The 18,385-nt window shown below is 41.3% G+C and overlaps 1 protein-coding gene across 2 annotated transcripts; it reads right to left on the reverse strand.

The window, feature by feature from the left end:
- Positions 1 to 2,744: 2,744 nt before the first annotated feature.
- On the reverse strand, positions 2,745 to 13,109 carry LOC147044449 (uncharacterized). Of its 2 annotated transcripts, none has more exons than XM_085934325.1 (19): positions 12,661 to 13,109; positions 11,928 to 12,024; positions 11,557 to 11,605; positions 9,554 to 9,598; positions 9,379 to 9,461; positions 9,201 to 9,297; positions 8,946 to 9,085; positions 8,693 to 8,865; positions 8,504 to 8,607; positions 8,162 to 8,296; positions 8,000 to 8,052; positions 7,803 to 7,842; positions 7,610 to 7,643; positions 7,494 to 7,518; positions 7,123 to 7,419; positions 6,924 to 7,034; positions 5,086 to 6,834; positions 4,899 to 5,013; positions 2,745 to 4,572 (listed from the first exon to the last, which is right to left on the reverse strand). In XM_085934325.1, the coding sequence occupies exons 1-19, from the start codon at positions 12,824 to 12,826 to the stop codon at positions 2,809 to 2,811; spliced, it is 5,277 nt and encodes a 1,758-aa protein (XP_085790451.1). In that variant the 5' UTR covers positions 12,827 to 13,109; the 3' UTR covers positions 2,745 to 2,808. The 2 variants fall into 2 exon arrangements, with proteins under 2 accessions (XP_085790451.1, XP_085790450.1); XM_085934324.1 differs by having other exon boundaries at positions 4,899 to 5,016.
- Positions 13,110 to 18,385: the final 5,276 nt, after the last annotated feature.

Genomic DNA, 18,385 nt, shown 5'->3' on the forward strand with positions numbered 1-18,385 from the left:
AAAAAAAAGAGGGGGGGGGGGGCTTTGAGAGACACAGACAGAAGAAGGTCAGAAAAGAGATTTGCATGTCAAGTAGTAATAGGAGGCTGGTCCTTGTACACACATTCACATGGCGTGAGAAAGCACTCTCGTAAAAACACCCATCCAGAAAGTCTGAATAGAAAATCCCTGGAAATTATTACAAAACGATTCAACTCAAATCCTCCTTCGTTGACTCAAGTCTCGATTCACTTTCATCTATCTTTATCTCCTTTCCTTTTCATCTGCCGGCTAATTTTAAATGATATTTTAGGTGTTAGCCATTTTGACAGAAATCATAGAAGATTCAAAATCCTCTTTGACTCTAGAAATCAGTTTATTAGGAAGATGTACTAAAGTAACATTGGAGAAAAAAAAAAAAAAAAAGTCATCAAAAGGTGTACCTATTGAAGCGTCCTGTGAGTCCAGCAACTCATCATATGGGCATCAGTGCACCGCATATGATCATGACATCATTAAATTAAGGCTCTCAGGAGTTTTTATTTCCATTATGCAAATCCCGCTGATAAAATATGCAGGCTTTTATTCAAATTGCCTCTCATCAACATTCATATAAACGATCAAGTGCTGCCCTTTCACCTCTATTACCACAGGCTGCTCATGCAGAACACTGGTCAGAGAGTACTCGGATCTCTTTTGTTTTACAAATGCTGCACGTAAAATCACATTGCAGCTTCAGAATGTGTCAAGTTATGGGACCAAATGAGGAAAAGTAACATTTAATAATTACAAGCTGTTCTTTCACTGTGTTTTGTTGATTTTTTTTTATTTTTTTGAGAGTGCTGACTGTATTGTGTTACTTTGACACGTTTATAGCTTCAAGTCATTTAATCTTTTGCCTCATTAAAAGACCCCCCCCCAAAAAAATCTTCATTTTGAGACTTTTGAGACGTGCACTAGAAAAAAAAAAAAAAGACACAATTGAGGGAGTGTGCTGGCTCGTGATGCAATAAAGTGGAGAAGGCATTGTCATGGATCGGACCACCGCTGGGCTTTTGTTGGCCATGAACAGAGTAGAGATGGAGAGGGTGCACTTGAAAGCGTGAATGACAAAAGAGGAATGGAATGATGTGAAAGGAAGAGAGGAAATGACAGCAGCCGCTAGATGAAAGAAAATGACATTGAACGCCTCATCAAGTCACATCCAGACCATTTGATTCGTTAGGTCATTTTGCCCATATTGACCTTGATTAACTTTGTCTTGCATCAAAACTCACTGCCCCCCTTCAACTCGTCTGTTTACGATGTTCTTGGACATTGGGGGAAGGGGGTGCGTGCGTGTTAAGATTGTCCTGGCACAGCGCCAATCTCCCTGTCTCTCATTACCACTGTGTGGCCCTGGCAGTGTGACGGGCGTTACCATGGCAACCCCAGAGTAGGATCCAGAGCTTGTGCATCATCATTTCTACACAGTGGTGCAATGGCATACACACACTGCCTCAATTGGTTTCATTTGATTGCCGCTCACATATCAGCCTCCTTTTTACAAGATGAGATTGTCCCCAGTATGAGCAATATTAGCTGCAAATTTTTTTTTACAACCTGCTTTTTTCTTATTGATTCACATCATATCTTAGGTTATTTTGTTTAGTGGTCTCTTGGTTGTCTTTAATAATATAATCTATATTTATAGCAATGTATATTTAATTTATTACATATATTATTTTTTTTATATTTAATTTAATAATTAGATTTTTATACACCACACCATCAGTGAGAACATTGAAATGAATCTGTTCTACAATGAATTAAAGATTAAAAAACTGAATTGAAAGACTATGTCTATTTGAATGAATCCTAAACACAAGATTAAAAAAAAAAAAGTTTCATCTCTGTGTATCCAAAGTCTGAATGGTTCAATGCCTGCTTCACTTATTCATGATGAGCGCATAGAATTACACTTTGCCCACACACAGACTTACAGGTTACCATGAAGTACATAATATCTATATATTGTGGCCAGGATTTGGAGTTTGAAAATGTAGTAAACAACTAAAAAAAAAAAAAAAAAAAATTAGAAGCAATCGAACAATTTGTGTAAGTTTGAGTGATACATACGTGTATACTTACATACTCAGCAGGTATCTTGCTCCAGATGTCATGTTTCAGCTCTGTCAACAGATTTTCACAAAGATTTGTGTCAGGGATCATCGAAGGCCACCTTAGAGTACAAGTCTTAATTTTTGACAATTTGGTGTGTATTTATCCGATAATTGCAAAGACAGAATCAGACATTTGTGGTTGTGTCCCTTGCAAAGTGGTCAACTTACATTGGTCTCATTCTCATCCACCTTAGTGAGGCTTTATAATAAAAAAATAAAAAACCCTTTTTCTTTTATTTTTGCAACAGTCATTAACTTCAGCAAGGAGGGGGAAAAAAAAAAACAAATTTCAACGCATTTACAATTGTTTTTATTTCCTACAAAACCCTATAAGCCGCATGATTCCTTCCGAAATTAAATTCACATGAACAAGGCAACAGAGATTCAATTAATTAATAAATTATCACCATAAATTAATCTCAAAAAATGCTTCAGCAAAATTCTCTGTGCGTTATTACTCTGCAGGAGTCAAATGAAATAATCTTAGGAAATGTAACATTTGCTAGCTTCGACTTCTGCTCCATCTAAACAATAAAGTGCTTTTTCTTTTTTTTCTCTCCCCATTTCACTCGTTTCATTGAATCTTAACATAAAAAGCAGAAATTAAACTAATGTAGTCAGGCACTTTATTTTTTTCTAAAAAAATGTAAAGCCAAGGCATTCTTCCTCAATGAGTGTCCTCATTTTTCTTTTTGGACTTTTTGTGTTTCCTTTCTAGTTCTTCCCGGTCTGCGTCTCCGTGTTTGTCTTTCTTGTGCTTCTTTGGCCTCCTTTCATGCTCGCTCTTCTGCACGCTGCTGCCGTTGTGACTGGAGGGCTTCTCTCCTCCCGCTCGCTCCGCTTTTGCCTCGCCGTGTTGACGACTCGCTTCCCTCTCGGGCTGCGTCAGCGCTTGGCTCTGTTGTTGGCTTTCTTTTAACAGTTTTTCCATCTTGTAGCGTTTCCACATCTCCTCTCTGCTCATGGGTTTGTCCTTGCCAGGGGGTGTGTCTGAATGTTTGGAGGTGGGTGTTCCTCGGGGCTTGGCTTGATGGTGGTGCATGGACGCCGAGTTGACTAAGGGCTTTGATGCCAGGCTAGACCTGCTAGACTCTGGGGGTTCTTGCAGCCTTCCAGAAACTTCAACTTGAGAAGGTGGAGGACTATTTCTGTTGTCCGATTTACTTTCCGTATTGTCATTATTGTGATGCTGGTAGACGTGGCGACGATCCTCCTCTGTGCTTTTTGCATCTGATATTACATTTGGCTCATTGTGATTGGCAAAATTGTGTGCATCTATGTTGACTTCCTGTACGCTGTCCTTCTTGTCATCCTCATGTGATGTCAAAGAAGATTGGATCGGGATTGGTAGCTCTGATGTCAAAGAAGATTGGATCGGGATTGGTAGCTCTTTTTCAGTCTCTTCTATCCTCCCCTCCTCACCTTTCCAGTTTTCCTCAAGATCTACTGGCTCATCCGCTTCTGTCTTTGCTCCCATTTCCGTGTCCCTGCTGTCGTTTCCGTATTGTCCGCTAGAGGGAGCCAGAGAATAGTTTCTCTGCCTGGTTTCGTCATCTGTCTGTGGCTCACCTGACCTTTGACTCTCTTGCTCAGCATCTTCCTGAGCTTCTCCATGGCCCGGTGGTGGAGGTGGCACTAATGGAAGAAGTTCTAATTGACTCTCTTCAGGTTCTTCTTCCAGTGGTGGAGGTAGCATGAATGAAAGAGGTTCTAATTCACCCTCTTCTTCAGGTTCTTCTTCCGGTGGTGGAGGTGGCACTAATGAAAGAGGTTCTAATTCACCCTCTTCTTCAGGTTCTTCTTCCGGTGGTGGAGGTGGCACTAATGAAAGAGGTTCTAATTCACCCTCTTCTTCAGGTTCTTCTTCCGGTGGTGGAGGTGGCACTAATGAAAGAGGTTTTAATTCACTCTCTTCGGGTTCTTCTTCCGGTGGTGGAGGTGGCACGAATGAAAGAGGTTCAAATTCACCCTCTTCTTCAGGTTCTTTTTCCGGTGGTAGAGGTGACACTAATGAAAGAGGTTCTAATTCACTCTCTTCAGGTTCTTCTTCCAGTGGTGGAGGTGGCACAAATAAAAGAGGTTCTAATTCACCCTCTTCTTCCGGTGGTGGAGGTGGCACGTATGAAAGGGTTTCTAATTCACCCTCTTCTTCAGGTTCTTCTTCCGGTGGTGGAGGTGGCACCAATGAAAGAAGTTCTAATTCGCCCGCTTCTTCAGGTTTTTCTTCCGGTGGTAGAGGCGGCACTAATGAAAGAGGTTCTAATTGACTCTCTTCAGGTTCTTCTTCCAGTGGTGGAGGTGGCACGAATGAAAGAGGTTCTAATTCACACTCTTCTTTCAGTTCTTCTTCCGGTGGTGGAGGTGGCACTAATGAAAGAGGTTCTAATTCACGCTCCTCAGGTTCCTCTTCCTCCAATTTGAAGAAAGGGGCCTAAAAAAAAAAAGAAAGAAAAACTGTGACTTGATCATTTGTTACCTTTTTGCACACTTTGGGGATGTTAAAGAGGAGCAATGGATTTACATAATTTCCCATGGGAAATACTTAAATTTAAATTCGATCTTAGTCCATTTTTAAGAGAATAATAACCCACTAACCACACCACAAAAACACTGCATTAGCCTTTTATTCCCCAATACATATGACTGAGGTTGCTTACTTAAAATGTATCACATCAACAAAGCTCCTCTGTGGGGAGATCATTATTTTGTAGTGTTACTATAAATATTAACAGCAATGAGACATTGAGTCACACGCACCTGCAGAAGCTCAAGCGTGTCGACCTGGCAGTCTTTCTGTTCCTGTGGGGGTGTGGTCAGCTGGATTCTCTTCTCCGAAGACTCCTCACCTCCCTTGGGGTCCACTATGAAAGTGCTGCTGTTTGCCAAAGTAAAAGCAGGATAAGACAAAGACAACCCAGCATGAAATCAAATATGGATTCCTCACCTGTCACTGTCCGCTCTAACGTTTGGCCTTTGACAGGAGTGTGACATCATCACAGTGTCTTCATCACTTCCGTTCTTCATCTTCACTCCCTCCATCGGTTCTTCTTCTGGCCTTGACTTTTGTGGCAACTCTTGGGCATTTTCCTCTTGGGTCGTCGTCTTTTCAGTCGTAGCAACCGACTTGTCGGGTTGTCGTATTGCTCGCTCATCACGTGCCAAGCTGTCGTCCTCCTCAATCTCACTCGGCCTTTCTTTTTCTCTGTCATCGTTCCTCTCGCGCTCATCCTCGGCGTTCTCCTCCACAATCGGACTCTCTCGTTCTCCGTCGTTACCGGTCACTCTTTCATCGTCCGTCACATTCCCCCTTTCATCTCCCTCAGTCTCCTTTTTGGGTTCGGTCCAGTCTCCCTCTTCTGCCGTCTGAAGTTCATGAAGCCCAGTGGCCTGCTGCTTTTCCATAACCGGAGCTTCTCTTTCTAACTTCTCACCATCTTCTTTCCTCTCTGAACAAGGCCCTTGCTGTATTTCAATTTTCTCCTCAGGTTTCTTTGCATCCAGTTTGATGTTGATGCTAATCTTTTTCTGTGGTTTCACTTTCATCCCTTCCTCCCAAATGTTTCTCAGCGCTTTCTTTTCCTCTTTCTTTGGCTCTTGCGGCTTTTCTTTGTCAACAAGCTGTGGACTTTCATCTTTGGGGATTTGGAGGGTACCACTTTCTGTAGGACCTTTATTTTTCCCCTCGCTCTTGGATTTAGAAGCTTTCGAGACTTCAGTGTGTATGTCTTTTTCCACTTTGGGAGCCTTTTTACTCGGCTTGACATTCTGACCGCTCTTCCCGTCCTGCCGCCGAGAGCTTGACTCTTTTTTACATTTCTTTAGATTTTCTTGTTTCTGTTTTTCTTTCTCCTGTTCATTCGATTTCAGCGCCTTTTGAACAGCATCTGAGACATCACTGTGTGGGATTGAGTCACCGGCGGTATTACGACGTTTCCTTTTCTCCTTCCTTCCTGCTGTGTGTGCAGCATCAGCAGAACGGTTGTTGTCTTCTGACACCTCCTCAAACTTTTGCATTCGTTCATTTGCCGTCGCTCCCCGATCCCGGCCGTCCTTGTCGACCGGCCCGCGGTGAGTGGCGGCGTTCTTAGATGGTGGCGAGCGAGGCGGAGGGGAGCTGGAGTCGCTTGACGATCGAGACGGAGGAGAACGACCCTCGCTGGAAGATTGAGAGCGACTGGAGCGACTGTCGTTGGATGACTGAGATGGAGGAGAATGGCGGCGCGTTAAAGTGCTACGCTGGAAATGGTCCAACGAGTCGAAATTGTAGCCGGAGTGGTTCTCTGCTCGGTCCGCCCATACCGGATTCGGGGGAGGCGGAAGTTGGTGGTAGTGGCTGACATAACTGCTGAAATATTTATCATACCACTCTTTATATTGTCTTTTCCATTCCTCGTAGTAATCTGTGTTTGGCTCCTGGCTGCTTGTCGCTTCGGTGGCATAAGCGCGTCCTTTGGCGTGACTGGAGGATGGCGGCGAGCGTTCCTCTCGTCTCCTGGATTTGCAGCTGCCGTGAGCGGACTTTTTACTGTGATGGCGTTTTTTGCGGTGATCTGACTGCAACGTAGAGCGAGAACCCTCGCGGGGAGAAGACGACGAGGATGCCGTGGGCGAGTGGGACCTCCTGTAACCATAGCTGGAGGAGCGAGAGGGATTGGTGCGGGTGTGTGACACTCTGTGACGGGAGTATGGTGACCTGGTGGAAGATAGAAAGAAATTCATGTTGCCCGTGTTTGAAAATGCATTCTAAGAAATAGGAATATATATCATGCGTCAAAGCTCTACCTTGATCGACCGTGGGATTTTGAGCGGGACCGACTGGACCTGCTTGATGAACGAGGTGATTTGGACTTAGAACGAGAGGAGCGTCTGTAGGTGGATCGGGGGTCAGGAGACCTGAAAGACGCGATCGGGCGCAATTGAATGGAAAAATAAAGACATCCGGACGTTTGTCAAGTGTTTGCTCCGTCGACATGTTATTCACCTTTCCCTCCTGTGTCTATGATGACTGAACCATTCCCTCTGAATGTGAGGAGGGATGGAGGAGGATGAAGAGGGCATAAGGGGAGGGATAGGGGTACCCTGAGGGTTTGGGTGAGTCCAATTAGGAAGGGCCACTGGGTGTCCTGGAGGGTGAATTAGATACTGCTGACCTGCAGGCAATGAGCGAAAGTGGTGGCCGAGGAAGAGAGGCGGAGGAGCGGATGGATTGGAAGATGAGGAGGGAGGGAGGGGTTGGAATTCAGCCGGCACTCCCGGAGGACAAACTGAGGGCAAGGAACTGTAGGAAAGAAACGAGAGTTTTGAAATTGTGGGTGGAGTTAAGCTAAACCCAGTCACATTGATTTTACTGACCTGTGAATGCTGATTGGTGTTTGAACTTTGATTTGAGGATGAGAAAAAAAAAGTTTATTAGTTAACAGCGAATAGTTGTTGTTGATAGAGTAGTACGAGTAAAAACACTTCCTTACCTAAGGAGATTCTCTGCACTGAGTCGTTGTGAACCTGATAAGAAACCAAAGATACATTAAAAAAAAAAAAAAAAGATTTGTTTCGCAATCCAATGCAGTTTCCTGGGGTCTTAACATGTCCGAGGTATATTACTTAATGTGTGGAAAGAAACTCTACAGCAATTAAAAAGTCATTATGCCTGCTTGTCCTCACTTGTGTCATTGGCTCATCTTGTGCTTTTTCTTCCGCTTCCCTGTGTAAAACGTTGGAGGCAAGTTATAGAGTCAAATGGATAAGACAAATGCTTTTAGGTATGACAACAAGACCTCTTAAATTGTTTTTCACCTCCTATCATATGACACTTTTTCTAGCAATGGTCTTATAGTATGAATAATAATTTGGATACATACACCGAAGACTGCAGGCTGGAGCCAGGACGAGCTACGGGCTCGTTAACAGCAACCTAAGGGCATCGTGAGACAGGAAGAGAAAGACAAGATGAGAGACAACTTATCTCCCTGTGATCACATTGGGTAAGTTCTACTTTTTTTTTTTATATATAAATAAAACACCTGCAGATTGTGGGTGGACTGGTGGATCTGTTGTTGGGTGGCTACAGGAGGAGGAACAGGGTTCGGTGTTGGGGCACTGGACGTTCCCTTCAGACTTCTGGAGACGTCTTTCTCTTTTTTAAAATTATTCACAGCCTGCGTCATAAACAAACAGTAAATGGGGAAAGAAAAACATTACAGGCGTGACACAGTAGGAATCAAGTCAAACAGCTCAAAAGCACTGCAGTGAAAAAAGTATTCTGGAAAATGTGAAAGTGTAACGATAAACATAGACTAGATTACAAAAGAACAAAAATGATCCGCTAGCAATGATTTCATCTCGTCATCTCTCTGCGACTTTACCTGACGGAGGAATTTGTTGGCTATTAATGTGTCGGGAGATACATCGGATTGGTTACAGGTGGGACAGACGTGTCCTTCCGAGTCCAGCAAGGTTGTACGAATACCTGAACGAGGACAGAATGATGTTTCTGTTCACAGAACAGAAGAATACGATTGGAATGACTCCGTGTGTGCCTCTCAGATACTCACAATCATCACAATAACTGTTTCCACAGCACGGTATGACCACCGAATCCACAAGAAGCTCGTGACAGATCAGACATTGAAGCTCCTCAGGTACAGGGAGCAACTCATCTTGCGGCTCGCTCTCCTCTTTGTGCAAAAAGGGATGTTTCTCTTTCTTGCCCACGGCGTACGCCTGACTGCGAAGACACACACACACAAACAAACAATGCCTCCTTTCCTTATTTCCTGGCTTACAGAATTAACCAGGCACACTCACGCATCAATGGCAGGAATTGCAAAACGTCCGCAATTAGTCAGCATGGCTCCTTTAATGGTGGGGTCATCCACCTCCACCAGGAAGGAGCGAGGAATGCCGCTGCTCTTTTTAATCTTTGGAGGAGCATCGAAATTTTTATCCTGTTAATAAAACACAAAGAGATGCTCAGTGAATGCTTTGACTGATCTACAGCAACTCTAAGAGAAAAAAAAAAATCCAAATACTGCAAATAAAAAAATCGGATCTTGCTCATACCCCACTGGATGGACATTTCCTAATATGGTGTCCGGCGCTTCCACAGCGAAAACAAGTGTAGTTGGCGGGGAGCACCCCAGGTATCTTTTTATTGTAACTAGAGAGACCGATATAGGGAAATCGTTGGATTGCCGTGAGCATACAAAAACGGAATATTTGAAGAAAAACGGGAACTCACGTCATGGGGTCGTATGAGGACTGATTCATCATCACTTTGATCTTATCCTCCTCTGACACGTCAGCATCTGCCAGATTCACCATCTGCGCGGAGAGGAAAAGGTTTGCGTGGCCAAAAGAGAGACACACATTTGTTTGAAAGAAAAAAAAAAAGATGAGAATGACTAAGAGCATACCTTGGAGAATAAAGGGAGGCTTTTGGAAGAACTCGTGTCATCCATCTGTTAAGAATTGAACACAAATCCAGTTCACTGAAAAAAAACCTACATTTTCAGAGATTCAGGCCATTTCATAATGAAGAAAAATGCAAAAGTATGTGCTCGTTCGTTAAGTATCACTTTGCTCAGTGGTTAAACACATTTTCATGGGTGAAAAAAAAACCAAAAAAAAAAACGTACCATAGTCTTCTTCTGCTACTGCACATGTTACTATCCTGAAAGCTACAAGTCTAAATTGTGGTTTTTAAAACTTGAAAAGAAAAAAACAAAAACAAAACAACAATCTCTGGTTAGACCACATCCGTCACTAGTTTGGATTTGTGCCTCAACATGGAGAAGATCAAAATAAATCCCAATTTAATCACCAAAGTATTTTTACACATTATACAATGTTAAGCAAATGTGAGCGGTCATTTTGAATCAAGCGAAATATTCAGATTTTCTTCATATTTTGTGGATTAACAGTTGTCCTGTTTTTGAATAAGAGGACAAAGCTGACTTTCAGCTTCAATGGTGACATACTGGGCGGCAAGCGTGGGATTTCTTTTCTAACAATCGAGCAGGACAATGGCACCCAATGCCATTCCAACCAAAAGCTGAGTGTCCACCATTGGATAGCCCAGTCACATGACCTACATATTCGCTGAGTTGCCACCAACCTCCAAAAAAGAACTTGAAACAAGCAAAGAAGATAACACAGAACAGTCGGCAAAAAAAATCTATTAACAAGCTAATTTTCCAAGGCTATTATGTATTGCAATTATATAAGCCCCGTTGCATCATATGCAACATTTTCTGAAACATCAGATAGTTGAAGCAAAGAGTTGACAACATGAACTGAATTGAAATCAAACACATCATACATTGGGCAGCTTCATCAGAACATTTTTATTTGAAGAAAAAACAGAGGACGCTTTCTAGAGTCCAAATGGAATCAATGCTAAGAAGAGAGGCAGACACTTCTCCTACTGAGAAATCAGAGAGAAAAGTCAAGTCAGGTCAGTAAGCAAGTAAAAGCTTGATAAGAAGCATTTAATGTTACTGTTGGACTGAATTGCATAACGCTACTCTGTTATTTGTTGTCTCTATTATAGAGCAATCAAAACTTTAGGTGATAAGACTGACTAAAAAGCTTAAGCCCCCTTTTTCAACATAGGGAAGGAATGTATTTTATTTTTTGTTAAATCCCAAAAGATTTTGGGAAGTTTTTGTGCACGGAGGCAAAAAAAAAAAAAAAAGTATTAGTGCTACTTTTGAAATATGACATTACAGTATTTCTACCGCTTTTGTACGAGTCTCTCTTCTACATACAGTATAAGAGTTTGATTTTAATCCAAAATTGCACGGTGAAGCAACAGTTGTCTTTTTTTTTATTTTTATTTTTATCAGCCATCAAAAACTGCCTGCCTGATAAAGTTTGACCCGCCCAGTCTGCACTTGGCACACCCTTCCTACTGAGCGAGCCTGAAAACTTGACATTTGAGTTAAACGAGTACAAATACGAGACTAATATGACCATGTCAATATCTTTTTATGATAATATCAGAGCTTGTGCACATTTGATTGCAAATAATACCCATGCAGCATTGTGCCTTTGGTTGCCTATTGGGCAAGTTGAAGTAAATACTCCCTCCTGGGATGCTGCAATTTCACATGTGGAAACGCAAATCAAAGATCAGACTGTTGTGCAAATAAGGGAGCCTCTATTTGGAGCTTTGGCATTACTTTATGTCAATGAATCAGCAATGAAATTACTCTTTGAATATTATAGTATTATGATTATTATATCTTACTTGGTTCTCAGGCAAGCAGTTCCTTTGAGCTCACAAACGTTCATAATGCAGCTAAGGAGTCAAACTTGTTGAATCTTCTTGAAATTTGAAAGACCTTTACATAACATTTTACTTGCAAAAATAACTGTTTGATGATTAGGTTTGGTGTGTGGTGGTTTGGTTACGTACTGCTTTGACGACTCCAGAGGCAAAGAAGCCACGGGCATCTGAATGCTCACTAAAACATGAAAAAACAAAAATGTTGACGACAGTTGGTGATTTGATGTGACTTTGAAAACACATTGTTGGATGACTTCCCTTTCCTTGCACCATTTGGTTACACATTAACACTGAAATCTCTTAGTTATGTAAATTATTGTTTACCGGATTGTTCCACTGAGGCCTTTTACTACTTTCCAAGCAGGCACAAAACAAAGTTCCCTTTACTAAAGCTGCCTTCATCTATTTGTTTGAGGAGCATATGACCAATGTAAAGGATCAGTAAACAAGTGCTATTAAAAGCAGGATTGAATGTATTTCATAGAACTGTTGACACTTACATGTTTTTAGTCTTTTTGTGAGAGACTCGGATGTTTGGGACCCTCCTGACAATCACCGAAGAGCCTTTGGGGATAAGCCCTTCCTCGTCTGTATACTCTGAGGGAATAAAAGAAAGGCTTTAGACAAGTTGCAGGATTAATTTGCCCTACACTTCTTTATGTTGTTTTACATTGCGTTTGTCGACTTTTAACATTACAATTGACCATATTTTCCCCATCTACATGGATTGCTCCACCATTTGTGTTCAAACGTCTGTTGCTTCACATGGCGACACTGATGCTAGCCTTGTCAATAGCATTTGCATTTCCTATTGCGTATTAGCATTAAGGAAGCAGACGTGACTGCAAAACTAAATAAATAGCGACCGCTATTTTCCCACAGAGTGAGTAAAACAGCGCAGCCATTAAATGATGGGGAAACATGGTTGCTGTGCAGTTAATTTCAGTTTTCTTCTTCTGTTTTGCTATCAAACTGTCAAACATCGGCCCTTTGGGATAACAAATTCTAACGGATCGCCGATTTTTTTTCTTTTTGCCTTTGATTCAACACAGACAATGATTATATTGGAGATTCTGAACGCACCACTGATTTAGACCCACGAGGCAGCTGGCAACGCTGGACCACGTGTTTTCTCCCCAACATTCCGTTTTCTCCCCAACATTGAAGTTTTCAAATATCCGTTATTCAACAAAGCACACATTGGCACGTCTCCACTTGCAAATGTCACAATACCTTCTTTGGTTTGCGCATTGGTTATCTCCAGGTCGCAATCGCCGGCTCGTAGCTTCTCCCTGCCCATGATCCGCTCCTTCAGATCTGTCAGCGTGATGTGCGATCCATCAAACACCACCGTGGAGTAGCTGAGTTTGGAGGAGAATTTATAATGTATATGAGTCATGTTGGTACGAAGTAGACAGGAAGCGTGCTCGTATATTAGCTTAGCTAGCTTTAGCTAACAAGTGTCTGGCAAAGTAGACACAAAAACATATGTCATCTCTCAAGCCCTGGTAGAACCACAGCAGGTAGTTAAGTCGAGGTTGAGTCAGTCGCTTTGGAGTCCAATTTGTGCTTTCATCGCACTAAATGTGGCTTTCGGGACAAGTTTCTCGCTGACAGGAACTACGAGCTGTTTCCACAAGCGACGGCTCGTCAGCAAAGAGCCGGTTGATGCTGCGTTCAAGTGCTCCTGAACACGTAGGCGTTGCAATGAACGTCCTTCTCTGATAAGGTCTTGATGAAAGACTTGCTTGAAATCGTATGCTTATTCATGAAAATTCTAGACACATCAATTCTCATTTTTTTCTTTTCAAAATCATTTAAATATTAAATCGTGGTTGGTTGTTGTTCATGCAAGAAACAGTGAACACATAGTGATCATGAATATAAAACAGCAAACCAAGATAAATTTCCATCAGGCTTTTAATAAAAACATTAATATATATATATTACTTATGTATTACACATCCGCCATGCCATAGGTTATGACGTTAGAGGGTTATGCCCACCCATGACATTAAACATTGTGAATATCCCTATGGACTTGAAGGCAGCACATTGTTTCGATCAGTGCGAGCACCTGTTTGAGCAAGAGCTGTCATTTAAAGTTGGTTGGGGTGGTACTAATTCTATCAATATAATAATAATAATAATAATAATAATAATAATAATAATAATAATAATAATAATAACCCGTTATAATCATCCCCCCATTTAAAAACAGTGAACCCGAGACATCAACTGACCTTTTCTGGGTCTTCTTGGGGGTTTCCAACTCAATGAATGCGCGCAGGGTATAATTTTACGGGGTACATATTTTGGCATCTGTTTAAGTTTGTTTATGCGATCGATTTCCTTTGTCCACATTAATAATTGGAAATTGCATCTATCTTTGTCATTATTATTAATTATTATTATCATTATAAAGGTGTCAAAAAAATTATAAACTTGCCAATTAGTATTTTCAACATCAAAATGCAAACATTGCCCGGCGTTTTGTCGTTACATTTTTAGTTGACTTGAGTTTTATTCGTGCATTTTAAATCATCCTCTGGAGGGAGACAAAACATTATTTATCGTGTGCCCATGTGAGTTATTCTGCACTGCAGTGACTCTGTCTAGGATGAGGTCCATTTTTAGGCCCCGAGCCAAGATAAAACATTGCTCCAATGCGTCTGATCTCAGTCTTTCCAATAATCATTTAAAAAAACAAACAAAACAAAAAAAACATTCTTTTGACTGTTGTTCTTGGAAACAGCACGTATTCTAATGCACTATTTGAAAGTGGACAATAATGTTCCCGAGGTTAATTTGCTGCATCTGGAACAGTATTTCTTAAATCTGTGCAGGGTAAAATGAAGACTATTCTTGGGCAAAACATGCAACCCAGTGTCAGAAACTTGCTCTCACTCAGAGCATAGATCTTATGTCTTCCAACAGGATGAAGACGTCCTAATGCCCAATCTAATGACTCCCATTTGGCACTGCACCACTGCTCTGCACTGATCTGCATTGCTTAATTAAAACAAAATATTTCCGGTTCTTACACCAACAAATGAGGGAATAACTTTGGAATGAACCCCACGCACCCGCTTAAAGGTCCATTGAGCGCCGACTATTGACAAGCATATTGCTAGCAAACCAGAGGACAGTGTGTTACTGGGGGATCTGTGAGGTGATTGGTTGGATTCAGCTCAAAACACAGATGGATGGAGATCAATTGGAAAGAGAGAGAAAGGTTTGAGAAAGTGTTATGCACACAACTCAGTTTCTCTCTTTCTCTCCTGCTTGCTCCGCTCCGGGGAGGGATTTGCCCCTATCTTGGCTGGCTTAGCACATCATTGTGAAAGCAGTGGGAGGATGGAGAGATGCAGCAGGAGAACGAGGAAGAGAGGATGAAGGGGAAACAGCTGCTGCCTTTAAACTCGTGTTCTTCATACGATACACGACATGACTCAGCCATCAAAAGAGTGCATGTGTGTCTGGGCTTATGCGTATGCATAAATCGAGGACGGCATGGATAGAGAAGATATCGGTTTTTATCGAGACCACGGACAGTGCAATCAAAATTAACAAAAGCATTACCTTGGCGTCATCTCTGTATGTTAATGAATTGAGGAGCTTCTTTATTTAACGATATAAAACTGAATCAAGCTTAATTTACACAAATGTAATGTTTTGGTTCCATCCTAGTACCAAGAAACTATGAAAAAGTAAATTGAGGAGGCTTCATTTCGACAAAAGTAATGTTTTGCCGCCTTCCTGTATCACCTTGGTGCGAGGAAGGAGTAAATTGACATTAATAATTTTTTTTCTGAGTTACTGCTGTCAGCTATAGGAGGAAAAAAAAAATCATCAGATGTGGGATTCTTGAGGGATACATGCTGAGAAACGCTCAGTGTGTTTTATGGGCTATTTACATAAAAGGCAATTTTCTCTTATTGGGCCAATGGAGCTGAAGAAAGCAATTACTACCGTGCCATACTGCTCAATGGGAGGTTTCCAAACAGAGAAAAGTGAGAGAAAAGGTCTTAGAAGATCAGAAAAGAAATAAATAAATAGAAAGAGACGAGAGTAATATGTTGAGTGAAAGTTGGAATATATCTGAGCAACAGGAAACCTGAGAAGTATTTTAATGCGAGTGACCCCTATCTCATGTTTAAGGAAGTCGAAGGTAACAAAAAGCAGAGTGACGCAGTCTCCCCCATAATCCTGTCATCCACTCTAATCTCTATGACGATGACATGGAGCTCTCCGTATGAATGATGATGAATATTCATCAGACGTATCTGAGCTCCTCATTCATTCCTTCCTACACTCATAGCTTGGCATGCTGTTCAACCTCGATAATAACAAAAGCAATGCAATGAATTGAAACCACTGAAGTGAAAAATATGAAACATGGAGTGAATAACAACTTTGCAAGGCTTGGCGGAGCTAGAGGGGGTGGCACGTGGGCACTGCCCCCCTCCCATAAAAAAAAAGATTTATATGCTCCCAGGTGCCAGGCCAGATCATTTGTACTTTGGGGTATTTTTCAATTTTGACAAGAATGTACTCACACCTGGCCCTATAGGAAACCTAATGAATCTTTATCAATATTTCTGAAGAATATTTTGGGTTTGAAAACATTTTTTGTTTTACAGATCGCCCTGAAAGCCCCCCACCCAAAGAAAAAAAATCTTAGCTCCACCAGTGGCTTGTGACTGTCTCTTGCATGGCTATTTAAAGAGTCCTATAGAACCACTTTCGCTTATTTAATGCAAATCTACTTGACAGACATTTAGTCTCTCTCCCGAACACCATCAGCATAAATAGACAGCACAGTAAGTGTTTAATTGCATTGCTTTGTTTCTGCATGAGCCTCGTTAGGTGACTCAATATTCTCTCATGCTTTTAGCGCTAAGTGGAAGTAGCGCTTCATCATCCTAAGTATCGCCAACTATTCATGTAACTTTCTGAAAACGGGCATCCAACTGAGATGCTCAGACTTGCTACGTTTACTTGAAGAATGACTTTAAGTGTTATTTCCGCCATAGCATGGATATTAAAAAATATGAATTTATTAGTGTCGATCCGTGCATTTAAGTCTTGGGCCTTACCCGACCCGAAATGTTGGTCCACTCCTCCTCCTTGCCGGGAACTGGAACATGCGGTTGCAGATCCAAAACATCCCTGTGTGACAAAACTGGACAATTGGAAAAATCCGCTTTCACAATTCTACATGACGGTCATCATTTTGGGGAAATTTAATTCTAAAGCCAAACAAATCTGGAGGTGATGTGCGTTTATGTAAAGTGAACACAAAATAAAGCCACACACAAGCCGCATTGAAAAGGTGTCTCTTTATTTTCTATTCATCATACTGTATATAATATTCTTTCTCTCTAGATATAGGTAATCATATCTATATAATGTAAGTAAAAGTGTGCTTTTATTCACAGCATTTGTCCGTGTCAGACGGCTGCTAGTTGGAGGTTTACGTTATAGAGTGTACAGAGATTCAGGCGGACAGCTATGTGTCTGTGCAACCTGTCCTCGACAGAATGTAGTCAGATATTTAGCCAAAAATGCTAAGATTACGTTGGAACTGGACAAATATTGGACAATATGATTGCCATATTACGATTATTTTTCAGCGATAATTGGTATAGGAAGAGATCATTCGGAAAAAAGAATTTTGCTACACAAGCAAAATATGAGTTGGGTTACATATTCGGACAAAATCTTACTAAATTCTGGTGAGAACAGATTTTTGTGTGTTTAGCTCACTTGCGTGTGTGTGTGTGTGTGTGTGTGTGTGTGTGTGTGTGTGTGTTTAGCTCATGATTGGGCTCAGAGGTATACAGCAGGGTCCAAATCTGCCCCCCCAACACAATTTCAATTTATCACAGCACACATTGCATCATCTCCACTTTAGGCTCCATCTGCACATTTCTTTTTTTTTTTTGTCATTTTGAAGCACTGCACAATTGTACTGCAGTGTAACAGTTTGACCTTGCCACAAAAATACATTGCACCTTAAATAAATGCATGTCAGTCGAGATAACAATAATATATATATATATATTTTGACCTCATTCATCGTTTTGATTGGTTACACTGCCTCTCGTAGCATTCTGGATGACATTATAGTCAATGCAGCCTTTTGAAGGAGATGGCTTTGTTAAATAACAGTCTGAAGGAATATTGAAATCTAATTTGATTCTTGGTAGGCCATTATTTCACTCAGACACCTTTAGTCGAAGATCCGTTAATGTTTTAAGTTCGCCACAGTGTCAACAATTTCTCCGAAATGCCATTAAAATGCACCTGCTGGTCGAAACGTGGTACCGCACCCTGTAATTTGGAGTCTTTCGTCCTTGGTCGCTCAAGCGTAAAGAGCCACGGAAATGTTTTGCGTGTAAACAACAGTGAGCACAGGGCTTGATGCAAAACTATTGTTAAAAAAAAAACATAATTACGCCCTGTCAAAACACACATAAAATAAAAGATAAAGCACCAAAAAGCAAACAAAAACGATTGTTTAGAAAAATCAATGGCTTCACTATGAATTCTCATGAGGGAAATTGCATCTGTACATATTTGCCCATTAACAAAACAAACTTCTTGCTTTTTATAGAACCGTGATTGTGGTCATCGGGAGCAATCGGAGCTTCAGAGTCTGGATGGGGAGCAAACCAGCGAATGGCTTCTCTATGGCATGAGCCACACACACACACACACACAAACACACAAATCAACAGTCATTCTTGGACTAGATTAGAAAGGATGAGGAGCAACAACAGTCTACAACCATTTGTGTTGATTCAAGTCTAGCGGTCATTAGGGGGTCACCACAGATCATTTTCCACCCCTCTGCCAAATCCTGAATCAACTTCAATGACGTACATGGAAACAACATTCAGACATATGAGATATCAGAATTGCCTATCTAGATGGAATTAGCTGGAGAACGTCA

The sequence above is a fragment of the Syngnathus leptorhynchus genome, chromosome 16 (assembly GCF_054491065.1).
Source record: "Syngnathus leptorhynchus isolate UIUO chromosome 16, UIUO_Slep, whole genome shotgun sequence".
NCBI classification, from domain to species: Eukaryota; Metazoa; Chordata; class Actinopteri; order Syngnathiformes; family Syngnathidae; genus Syngnathus; species Syngnathus leptorhynchus.

What these genes read in the sequence shown, in the direction of transcription:
- LOC147044449 (XM_085934324.1), bottom strand. Translation starts at nt 12,826, where the DNA reads ATGACTCATATACATTATAAATTCTCCTCCAAACTCAGCTACTCCACG. An exon ending in AAACAGTTATTGTGATGATT is followed by an intron (nt 8,608 to 8,692) that starts GTGAGTATCTGA and finishes GTCCTCGTTCAG; the next exon opens with GTATTCGTACAACCTTGCTG. An exon ending in AAATCCCACGGTCGATCAAG is followed by an intron (nt 6,835 to 6,923) that starts GTAGAGCTTTGA and finishes ATCTTCCACCAG; the next exon opens with GTCACCATACTCCCGTCACA.